General features: G+C 46.3%; 1 protein-coding gene across 5 annotated transcripts in view; it reads left to right on the forward strand.

The window, feature by feature from the left end:
- The window catches only part of XYLB (xylulokinase), a 146138-nt gene that overhangs the window by 46377 nt on the left and 86849 nt on the right, over nucleotides 1-12912 (forward strand). For all 5 annotated transcript variants that reach the window (XR_005224109.2, XM_037891142.2, XM_043541601.1 and 2 more), the window contains one exon: nucleotides 12508-12604. Coding sequence is in view for 4 of the 5 variants with exons in the window: in XM_037891142.2 (XP_037747070.1) it covers nucleotides 12508-12604 (97 nt within the window). In the remaining variant the exon portion in view is untranslated. The remainder of the gene's footprint in view (nucleotides 1-12507; nucleotides 12605-12912) is intronic.

Here is a 12912-nt window from a genome sequence, read left to right on the forward strand (position 1 = left end):
ATATATATGAAATCAAGTACATATAACTCAGAAGAATATATCAATAATAAAACAAATGTATTGCAATACATGACAGGATCTGATTTCCTCGCATTTTTTGATCTACGTTAGTAGGGCGCCCCCCTGATTTAGGTGGGGATAAGTAATAAAAAAAAACAGAAAAACGGGGGAAGAGTGTGTAGTGGAGTGTAAGGAAGTCTAACAAAGTTCTGATTTTTCCCATGATGACTACTTGGATGCTTTTTTGGAAATATCAAATATTAATTTTTTTTAAAAAAATATATTTTTTTTGGTGCCCTCTGCTTTGCTGGTGCCCTAAGCACGTGCTTAGTCTGCCTATTGGGTAATCTAGCCCTGAGGTCACAGCTAGGTGTCAATAGTGGCTGCTTTTCTGATTCCATGGTCAGATCAACTGCTCTTCTTGTTCCTTACGTTTCCATACTGTTAAGGAAAGTGAGACAAGACAAAGCTCAGATGATCCTGGTGGCTTCAGCATGACCTTGTCAGTTTTGGTGTTCAGACCTGCTGCATCTCTTCAGTCATCAGCTCATAGCTCTTCTACTTCCGATGGATATAATTTCTCAGAATTCCAGTTGCATACTGTGATGTTTCCCAGGGTACTATCTGGACTGTTTAACAGCTCTGTCCCCCTTTACTCTCTAGCCTGGGGTACCTTTTACACAGCTTTGCTGTCAGAACATCCATTCTTCTTCAACTGCTGTCCCTGTGGGTGCTCCACTTCATTTGTCGGTGCGTCCTGGCACCGTTGATCGGAGATTAATGGTAGCAATGTCTGCACAGGTCGCGCGTGTGCAGTAGGCATCTTGCAGTGCCATTCGTGCTGCGTCTAGCGTGTGCACGACCCTAGCCCTCCAGTTCCTTCTCAGCCGTCCTTGGCTGAAGATGGAGTTTAGGGGCGGTGTTTATTACTCTTGCCAAACCTTTAAAAAAGATAGCGGTTTTAAATAGTTATTTAGTCTTTTAAAAGTTATAGTTAGTGTTAGTGATAGTTTTAAGAATTAAAAAGTTTACTTTTCCAGTTTATTTACCCTCCCTGCACCGGGGTCAGTTACCTGTCAGAGATGCCTGGCTCCCCAGGCTTTAAGCGATGCAGCTCTTGCTGTGAAGCAATGCCCGTTTCGGATGGACACTCTTTATGTGCACCCACTGCAGGAATCTGAAAGTGAGAGCCTGGTATGATCTCCACTTGAAAATGATATTGATGGAGAAATCTCTCCAAACAGAGCCAGGCCAATGGACCTCCTCTCCAGGCACCCCCCCTGCAGGGACAGGAGACATGCCTTCCTCTAAAAGAGCAAAGAAGAGGGCGCAGACGTCTCCGCAGAGAACACCGCAGAAACATAGGTGGTCTCCTGCCAGGTCACTACCCCTGATGCCGACACATGCTTGGATGAGCACCTATGACGCTCTGGGCACCTCTGGCACTGCCGAGTCCCGAGCGAAGGAGATGGAGTCGAGGCAAAGATGATAACATGCCTCTTCCACAGCACCAAATTCACCCGTAAGGGACTGGTGCTGAGCGTCTCCTCAGGCACCATGTCTCCGCCCCCCGGCACTGACATTGCCGTCGGCAGTAGCTGAGAAAACCAAGTCAGCGCCGACTAACTCAACATCCCATCTGAAGGTACCGATTAGAGCACCCCCATTGGCGCTGACAGCACTGACATCAGAACTGCCACAGAAATTAGTGCAACACAGAGTCTTGGCTGTGTCATCAACACAGCAGTCTTCACTACTTGGTACCAAGGGCTCTCCCTTAAGTTATAGAAGAGATCCCCGTACTTCTCATGGCGCGGTACACTTGTCCAGTGATGACGATGATGATGTGCAGGAACCATGCACTGTCTTGCCTCACCACTCATCACTAAAAGACCGACAACCAACCTGGAGCCAGATGGGTCCTAAATACCTTTATAACCAGCTGGCCCAACCGTGGTAACGGACCACTATGGATGTATACACAGATGGCCTTACCAATGTAATGGGCACATTGGGAACCCTGGGCAACTTACCGGGGCCCCCAATCCAGGCCACCCATGGCTCAGAGGCGAGCTGAGGTCTAATCCCATGTCTCCCACCCCGCAACCAACAGAGGCTCAGGATGCTGGGGACAACACAGTAACAGCCGCTGATCAGGAAACGACATCTCCTGCTCACTATTCTTCCTCCTCCCCGGATGAGGCAATTATGCCACTGCCGCCTACCTCGGCAGATGACTTCAGACAGTTCCAGGAACTGTTTAAGTGGGTAGCCCAAAGCCAGGACATCCCATTGGAGGAAGTGCAGACAAACCAACACAAGCTGGTACAAATCTTACAACCTGCATTCACGTCCAAAATTGCTCTGCCAATCAATGATGTGATCTTAGAACCAGCAGAGACAGTCGGGCAGACACCGGCCTCAATTCTGCCAACATGCAAAAGGGCAGATAGAAAGTATTACATCCCCACCAAAGGGGTGGACTTCCTCTTCTCACATCTGCCTCCCAACTCCTTGGTGGTCGATGCCGCTAACCAACTTGGCAAACAACTACAGTTTCGATCAACTACACAAGACAAAGAACGCCGGAGGCTCGACCTCTTTGGATGAAAAATTTACTCCTCGGCGACGTTACAATTCTGAGTCGCCAACTATTTGGCCTTGCTGGCCAAATACAATTGTGATAATTATGGGAAACTCAGCTCATTCACAGCGGAGCTTCCCGAGGAGAAACTATCACAATTCCATGCCATTGTAAATGAGGGTCAACTCTTACTTGCCAAAACAGCCCTCCAAGCGTCTTTGGATGTTGCAGACATGGCAGCCAGAACCACGGCCACGGCCGTAGTCATTCCCTGGCCATCCTGGTTGCAATCCTCTGGCATAGCTAAAGAACTCCAAAACAAGGTCGAGGACCTACCTCTTGACCAAGAGAAGCTCTTTTTGAACAAGACAGACGAGGGGTTCCACTCAGTGAAGGATTGCTGAGCCACCCTTCGCACTTCGCGGATGTACACTCCACCTGTGAAGAGAAGATGATACCAGCCTTATCAGGGGAACGGGGATTCCTCTTCCAACTGACAACAACAGTGACAATACGAGAACGAAACACATCACCAATGGTTGCAGCGATGGAGAACACCTCAAGCTCAACCATTGACTTCTCAATCGGCTCTGCCCAAGCCACAATTTTGAAGTTTTGGTCGAGGGTGTGGTCAATCTCCCTCACCAGGCAGCTCTTTCACCTAATCCATCCTCATGCTTTGGACACTGCTTTTGCCCATTCTACCACATCTGGATGTCAACAACAACTGACCAATGGGTGTTAGAGATTGTAAGATCGGGATATACCATTCCCTTTACCTCCCGACCACCTACCCTCTCCCCCTCCCTGTCCCTCTTCAGGGACCCTTCTCACGCACCTGTTACGACAAGAAGTCGATCATCTTCTACAACTAGGTGCCGTGGAATAAGTACCTTCAGAATACACAGGGAAGGGGTTCTACTCCCACTACTTCTTGACCCAGAACAAGAAGGGGGGATGGAGACCTGTTTTGGATCTCAGGAAACTCAACAAGTTCATACACAGTCAGAAGTTCAAAATGGTGACACTGGGCACGATACTTCCAGCGCTGCAAAAGGGGGACTGGTTTTCAGGACTCAACCTTCAAGATGCTTATTTTCATATTACTATATACCTCACTCACAGGAAATTCCTGCATTTCACAGTAGAACATGATCACTTCCAGTACATAGTATTACCTTTTGGCCTATCCACTGCACCAAGAGTTTTCTTCAAAACCCTAGTGATAGTAGCGGCACATCTACACAAACAGGAATAATGATTTTCCCTTACCTGAATGATTGCCTTCTCAAAGGCCCAACTCAACAAGAAGCACTGGACTCAGTCCAGACAACAATCACACAATTCAGGGATCTAGGGCTACAGATAAATGAATGAAAATCCACTCTAATCCCTGTTCAACAACTGGACTTCATTGGGGCACATCTCAATGCCATAGAAACCAAGGCATCCCTGCCCCTGAACAGATTCACAATTCTAACCAACCTTATCTCACAGGTAAGAGTCAGCCCCCAAATACTGGCTCGTCCTGTCCTGTAACTGCTAGGACACATGACAGCCACAACAATCATGGTATGACACACAAGACTACATATGTGCTGAGCTCGGTATACATACCCAGCAAGCACAGCTTGCACAAACGACTTACAGTACCACCCCATGTTCGGAGCTCTTTACATTGGTGGACAAGACCAGACAATGTATGCAGGGGCATCCCGTTCCAACAGGAACCCCCATCAATAATAATCATGACTGATGCTTCGCTGATAGGCTGGGGCGCTCTTATGCACCTGCACACAGTTCAAGGCAAATGGTCTCTTTCAGAGACTCAGTTACACATCAATCTACCAGAACTACGTGCGATCCACAATGCCTGCAGACATTCCTACCGCACATAACGAATGAATCCATTCGCATTATGACCGACAACATTGCCTGCATGTTTTACATCAATCAACAAGGTTGCGCTCGATCTCACTCACTGTGCACCGAAGTCATGGAACTGGTGCATACGCCACAACATAAACATTTCGGCCTCCTACCTTGCCGGCTGTCAGAAAGTGATGGCGGACACGCTAAGTGGGTAATTCTCTCAAGACCACACATGGGAAATGAATGGGAGAGCCTTGCTCTCCATTTTCTGCCAGTGGTGATACACAAGATACGAACAGACAAGGCCAAGGTTATCTTCATAGTCCTGACATGGCCCAGACAAGCATGGTACCCTTACTTGATGTGCATGGTGATATGTGCCCCTCTAACTCTCCCTCGTCATCTGGACCTGCTGTCTCAGAACAACAGTCACACTCTCTTCACCTGAACCCAGAGAAACTCCACCTGCAAGCGTGGCTCCTACATGGTTCCATCATGGCAAACTAGCCTGCTCGGAACAAGTTAAACATGTTACTAAACAGCAGAAAAGTGACCATGCATAATACTTACCTTCAAAAATGGAAGTGATTCTCCTCCTGGTGTTAAGAAAAACACATGACAGCTTCAACAGCACCACTAACATTAGTGTTGGAATACCTACTGGAGCAGAATCGATCAGGTTTAGCAATGAGCTCGATCAAAGTCCATCTTGTGGCCATTACTGCGTTTCATCATGAGATTGACGGGAACTTGCTCTTTGACCACCCAATTACTAAACGCTTCCTCATGGGTCTCCAGAACATTTACTCAGAAGTTTGCCAACCTGGGACCTCAATCTCGTGTTGAAATGCCTCACCAGATTGCCATTTGAACCCTTAGCCACCTGTTCCCTGCTGCTTTTATCCATGAAAGTGTCCTTTCATAGAATATAAGGCTTGGAAGGGACCTCAGGAGGTCATCTAGTCAACCCCCCTGCTCAAAGCAGGACCATTCCCCAATTAAATCATCCCAGCCAGGGCTTTGTCAAGCCTGACCTTAAAAACTTCTAAGGAAGGAGATTCCGCCATCTCCCTAGGTAATGCATTCCAGTGTTTCACCACCCTCCTAGTGAAAAAGTTTTTCCTAATATCCAACCTAAACCTCCCCCACTGCAACTTGAGACCATTACTCCTTGTTCTGTCATCTGCTGCCACTGAGAACAGTCTAGATCCATCCTCTTTGGAACCCCCTTTCAGGTAGTTGAAAGCAGCTATCAAATCCCCCCCTCATTCTTCTCTTCCACAGACTAAACAATCCCAGTTCCCTCAGCCTCTCCTCATAAGTCATAAGTGTTCCAGTCCCCTAATCGTTTTTGTTGCCCACCGCTCGATGTTTTCCAGTTTTTCCACATCCTTCTTGTAGTGTGAGGCCCAAAAGTGGACACAGTACTCCAGATGAGGCCTCACCAATGTCGAATAGAGGGGAACGATCACGTCCCTCAGTCTGCTGGCAATGTCCGTACTTATACATCCCAAAATGCCATTGGCCTTCTTGACAACAAGGGCACACTGTTGACTCATATCCAGCTTCTCGTCCACTGTAACCCCTAGGTCCTTTTCTGCAGAACTGCTGCCGAGCCATTCGGTCCCTAGTCTGTAGCGGTGCATGGGATTCTTCCGTCCTAAGTGCAGGACTCTGCACTTGTCCTTGTTGAACCTCATCAGATTTCTTTTGGCCCAATCCTCTAATTTATCTAGGGCCCTCTGTATCGTATCCCTACCCTCCAGCGTATCTACCTCTCCTCCCAGTTTAGTGTCATCTGCAAACTTGCTGAAGGTGCAATCCACACCATCCTCCAGATCATTAATGAAGATATTGAACAAAACCGGCCGGAGGACTGAGCCTTGGGGCACTCCACTTGATACCGGCTGCCAACTAGACATGGAGCCATTGATCACTACCTGTTGAGCCCGACACTCTAGCCAACTTTCTATCCACCTTATAGTCCATTCATCCAGCCCATACTTCTTTAACTTGCTGGCAAGAATACTGTGGGAGACCGTGTCAAAAGCTTTGCTAAAGTCAAGGAACAACACGTCCACTGCTTTCCTCTCATCCACAGAGCCAGTTATCTCGTCATAGAAGGCAATTAGATTAGTCAGGCATGACTTGCCCTTGGTGAATCCATGCTGACTGTTCCTGATCACTTTCCCCTCCTCTAAGTGCTTCAGAATTGATTCCTTGAGGACCTGCTCCATGATTTTTCCAGGGACTGAGGTGAGGCTGACTGGCCTGTAGTTCCCAGAATCCTCCTTCTTCCTTTTTTTAAAGATGGGCACTACATTTGCCTTTTTCCAGTCGTCCGGGACTTCCCCCAATCGCCATGAGTTTTCAAAGATAATGGCCAATGGCTCTGCAATCACATCCGCCAACTCCTTCAGCACTCTCGGATGCAGCGCATCTGGCCCCATGGACTTGTGCTCGTCCAGCTTTTCTAAATAGTCCCAAACCACTTCTTTCTCCACAGAGGGCTGGTCACCTCCTCCCCATGCTGTGCTGCTCAGTGGAGTAGTCTGGGAGATGACCTTGTTCGTGAAGACAGAGGCAAAAAAAGCATTGAGTATATTAGCTTTTTCCACATCCTCTGTCACTAGGTTGCCTCCCTCATTCAGTAAGGGGCCCACACTTTCCTTGACTTTTTTCTTGTTGCTAACATACCTGAAGAAACCCTTCTTGTTACTCTTAACATTTCTTGCTAGCTGCAACTCCAGGTGTGATTTGGCCTTCTTGATTTCACTCCTGCATGCCCGAGCAATATTTTTATACTCTTCCCGGTCATTTGTCCAATCTTCCACTTCTTGTAAGCTTCTTTTTTGTGTTTAAAATCAGCAAGGGTTTCACTGTGAAGCCAAGCTGGTCGCCTGCCATATTTACTATTCTTTCTACACATTGGGATGGTTTGTCCCTGTAACCTCAATAAAGATTCTTTAAAATACAGCCAGCTCTCCTGGACTCCTTTCCCTCTCATGTTATTCTCCCAGGGGATCCTGCCCATCAGTTCACTGAGGGAGTCAAAGTCTGCTTTTCTGAAGTCCAGGGTCCGTATTCTGCTGCTCTCCTTTCTTCCCTGTGTCAGGATCCTGAACTTGACCATCTCATGGTCACTGCCTCCCAGGTTCCCATCCACTTTAGCTTCCCCTACTAATTCTTCCCTGTTTGTGAGCAGCAGGTCAAGAAGAGCTCTGCCCCTAGTTGGTTCCTCCAGCACTTGCACCAGGAAATTGTCCCCTACCCTTTCCAAAAACTTCCTGGATTGTCTGTGCACCGCTGTATTGCTCTCCCAGCAGATATCAGGGTGATTGAAGTCTCCCATGAGAACCAGGGCCTGCGATCTAGTAACTTCCATGAGTTGCTGGAAGAAAGCCTCGTCCACCCCATCCCCCTGGTCCGGTGGTCTATAGCAGACTCCCACCACGACATCACCCTCGTTGCTCACACTTCTAAACTTAATCCAGAGACACTCAGGTTTTTCTGCAGTTTCATACTTGCGCTCTGAGCAGTCATAGTGCTCTTTACATACAATGCAACTCCCCCACCTTTTCTGCTCGGCCTGTCCTTCCTGAACAGTTTATGTCCATCCATGACAGTACTCCAGTCATGTGAGTTACCCACCAAGTCTCTGTTATTCCAATCACATCATTGCCGTTACTTCTGCCAGAGGGGCTGAATGAGATCAGGGCACTCATGGCTGATCCTCCTTACACAGTATTCTTCATGCTACCGGTCACGCTACGTCCGCACCCAAAATACCTACCGAAAGTAACATCAGCCTTCCATATGAATCAACCAATCCATCTTCCCACTTTCTATCCCAAGTCTCACGGCACTCCAGCAGAGGCTGTTTTACATACATTGGACATTAGGCAGGCATTAGCGTTTTATCTGGAAAGATCAAACTGTTCTGAAAATCTCCTAGACTTTTTGTTTCTACTGTCAAGTATTTGAAAGACTGCTCAGTATCCACTCAGTGATTGTCTAAATGAATCTCCATATGCATTTAACAGTGCTATTGTATTCAGAACATGGATCCTCCTACGCACCTCAAAGAGCATTCCACACGATGTTTCTACCTCAATAGCGTTCCTCAACAATTTTCCGATATTAGAGATTTGTAGGGTAGCCACTTGGGCCTCTGTCCACACATTCCCTGGGCACTATGCAATCATTCAAGACTCCAGAGCTGACACCATAGTTGGCCTAACCATACTTACCTCTGTGACTCACATGAACCCAGAGACCCTCCTGCCTTCTGAGGAGCACTGCTCTGGTGTCACCTGAAGTGGAGCATGCACAGGGACAGCACTCGAAGAAAAAGAGGTTACTCACCTTGTGCAGTAACTGAGGTTCTTTGAGATGTGTGTCCCTGTGGGTGCTCCACTACCCATCCTCCTCCTCTCTACTTCGAAGTTTGCTGCTAGGACTCTATGGTAGAGAATGAACTGGAGGGCTTGGATTATACTCGCACTAGATGCGGCACCAATGGCACCGCAAGACGCCTACTGAGCACGCATGACCCACGCGGACATTGCGACCATAAATCTCCGATCGACAGTGCCAGGACGCACCAGCACCTGAAGTGGAGCACCCACATGGACACATATCTCGAAGAACCTCAGTTACTGCACAAAGTGAGTAACCTGCTCTTCCTGGCCTACTCAGACAGCCTTCAGCATGCAAATTCATTCCCAGCTAAATACATGAGCGCCCTGACCAGTCATTCTTTAATTACATACAGGGCAATGCCTGCACATTCTTAGTCCCAGCCTTGTCTCCCAGAAATTTGAGTCTTGTACTGTCCAGCAATCTGTTGAATAATGCAAGCTCACAGAAAGTCCATCATTTCATCAAAGGAAAATGATAATGAACCAGCCTTGTTATCCAAAATGGTTTTTCCAACACACAGTAATCAAAACACATTGGTTAAGATAAAGCAAAAAATAAGTTTACTAGCTACAGAAGGATAAAATTTAAATGATTACAAGTGATGATGCATAAAAGTCAGGATTGGTGACAAAAGAAAATAAAAACATAAAACACAAGCTAGTACTTAACTTAACAAGCCAAGTGAACTTAAAAACAGTTTTTGTCTCACCATACACTGCGGTAAATTTCACAGGGTGGGTCTCCTTTCAGCCGGGGACCCCTCCCCGCAGTTCAGTTCTTTGCGTCGTTCATGACATGAGCAGGGATGAAGGAGGAGAGAGATGAAGTGGAGGCCACTGTCTCTCATTCTTATACCACTCTCCCCACTTTGAGGATTATCCCCGGCTGGGTGGAGGTAAAGGTTGAACTGTCATTGAGAGGAAATGTAGATTTCTTGTCCACACCTTCCCATTACTGGAGAATGACTGCTTAAGTAAGTGATAGCTCTTTAACACCTGGCTGGGTGTTAGTCTGTTCTTTGTTCTGAAAAACTGGTTTGGGCCTGCTTTTTTTAAACTGAGCATGTTACAGCAAGGATACATAATAGAATCTTCTAACTTCACATACGGTGCTGATAACACATATTTTACCAGGACAGTAATGTTCTGCAGATTATAAGTTTTCAAATGATACTTCACAAAGCATACTTTGTACAAAATTTATCATAGTCTTGTAAAAGTGGTGAACGTAATAGTATAGACCATCACTCATGCTTTATCCAGACTAAACATCTCTCCATCTGATGGCATGGAGAGTCTCTGGTTAATGTCAGCAGGTAGGGAGCGTTCAGCAGAGACCCAGAGAATCCTTTTGGAAAGTAGAAAACCCTCAACTAGAAAATCATATACGGTGGAAGTGTTTTTCCTTAGGGGTGAGGGCAAGACAATGTGACACTCTTCAATCATCCATTCCAGTAATTCTGGACTCTCTGGTTTATCTTTCAGCTTCATTATAATTTACTTGGCAGTGATTTTTGGCCTGTCATTTGCCTGTTCACGTCTCTTCCATAAGAATCTATTGCAGATGTTTCCACCAGTAAGAAAGATACTAGCTTCATGGGATTTGAACCTAATCCTTACCTCTCTAATGGAACCTCCCTTTGAGCCTCTGTCCTCTTGTTCCCTTCATCATTTATCTATTTAAGCTATATTTTTGGTGGCTATTCTTCTGCATAAAGAGTAAGTGAATTTCAGGCACATATATCACCCTCCATCCCCCATGGTTTTACATGCAGACATAGTGACTGAGCCCTCACCCTACATTTATTCCAACAGTGGTTTCAGACTTTCATGTTAATTGATATATTCAGTTTATCTGTAATTTTCCAAGACGTCACTAATCTTCCAGTGAATCTAAACTTCATACATTGGATGTTAAGAAGAGGCTGTTGTATTATAGCACCATTCAGAAGATCTCTTAGACTATTCATCACATGTGGCAGTACATCTAGAGGTAGACCAACCTGATCTCTGCTCAAAGGCTTTCAAATGGATTGTGGACAGTATTAGAATATCGCATGATATTAAAAAAATACTATTTCTAGTTCATGTTATTGTTCATTCCATGAGAGCCTAGGCTACATTGGTGGCATGTTTCAGTAGAAAACTAATTGTGGAGCTCTCTAGAGCAGTCACATGGTTCTCAATGAATATATTTACCAGTCATCATTCTCTGGTGTCAGCATCAGGAGCTGATGCACATGTCGGGAAAGCAGTTCTGGAATTTTTATTCAGATGAGTTCCCAGCTCCCACCACTTGGAACCAAATTGTTAGCTAAACACCATGACCGAGATCCTCACAGACACAGACTCGAAGGCAAAAACCACAATTACTTACCTTATAGTAACTCATTCTTTGAGATGTTCTCTGCATGTGGATCCCATGACTCCCTATTCTCCCCGCAATTCCCTCCATCCCTGCCCCTCAGAGAATCTTAATCTGTATTCTGGGGGGTGAAGGAACTGAATGGTAGGGTCTATCCTTTATACCAGGGGTGGGCAAACTTTTTGGCCTGAGGGTCACCTCAGGGTTTCGAAACTGTATGGAAGGCTGGGTAGGGAAGGCTGTCTCTCCCCGGACAGCCTGCCCCCCACCTCCTATTCGCCCCCTCCAACTTTCCACCTCCTGATTGCCCCCCTCAGAACCCCCAACCCATCCAACCCCCCCTGCTCTTTGTCCCCTGACCTCCCCCTCCCAGGACCCCCTGACCCTAACCGCCCCCCCAGGACCCCACCCTCTATCCAACCCCCCGTTCCCTGTCCCCTGACTACCCTGACCCCTATCCGACCCCCTGACAGGCAAGTTGAGGCTGCAGGGGAGGGGCCGGGGGCTAGCCTCCCTGGCCGGGAGTTCACAGGCCGGGCAGGATGGTTCCGCGGGCCGGATGTGACTGTGGGCCATAGTTTGACCACCTCTGCTTTATACCCTGAGGAGGGAGTCCAAGGGTGTGAAAGACGCATATGTGATCCATAGTGGACAGAACTGATAAAACTGCCAAACTCCTGTGCAGAGGGTACATATGCACCATGAGTGAGATCCACATGCACAGTACATCTCAAAGAACAATGGTTACTGTAAGGTAAATAACCGGTTTTTACAAGGGAGTAATCTCTCTTTACCACAGTGAATGAAAATCAGTGAAAAGGATTAGTTTTTGTTTCCTTTTTTTGTAGACAAAAGGACAAATTTAAACTCTTCCGTGTATGACATTACTTAGTACTTAGTGAATTTTCTCTAATGTACCCCAGAGGAGATAATGTACTTGAGGCCAATTTCATAAGCAGTTTGTTGGTGTTGTGGGATAAATGTAGAAGAATTTACAACTGGCATTAGAAACACTACCCATCATGCACTGATTTCAGGATTAAAGGATTTGCCAAAAGCGCCAAGGTTATGGGCTATATTCTGTCTGTCATGAGCTTCTAGAAGTGGTGTGTATGTGATTGAAGAATAGTTGTGAGTGCAAGCATCAGGGTGAAGACAAGGATAATGAACTATAAATCTGTTTTTTTTTTTAAAAAACCAGACTCCAATCTTGTGTTGTATACTACATAAGGTGTGTGTTAATTTAATTTATTCCTGTGATACAGGTTCCAGACTTTCCAAAGGAGGTGGAGATACGAGCACTGATCGAAGGACAGTTCATGGCCAAGAGGATTCATGCTGAAAAGCTGGGATATAAAATCAGTGAGTGTGATCTGAAAAAAAAAACAAAAACAGCAGAGGCAATGGAATCTAAGATCAAGCACTAACAAGAGTGGTTCTGACTGTAACGCAGATGGTAAGGTTGTTATCTTGCCTGACAGGTACTGAAACTGTTGTGAGTTTTGACTTAGGCTCTTGTTAAATGCCATTCTTGACTATGCAAAAAGGAGCCTGATTCTAGCAGATGCTGATTTAATTGGGGGTGATGAAAGTCTCTCAGAATCAGGCTGTAGATTATTTCTTGAGGTATCCTGGCTAATTCAATGTATTAGGCTTCACTAATAACTTTT

This window comes from Chelonia mydas, chromosome 2, assembly GCF_015237465.2.
Source record: "Chelonia mydas isolate rCheMyd1 chromosome 2, rCheMyd1.pri.v2, whole genome shotgun sequence".
NCBI lineage: Eukaryota > Metazoa > Chordata > Testudines > Cheloniidae > Chelonia > Chelonia mydas.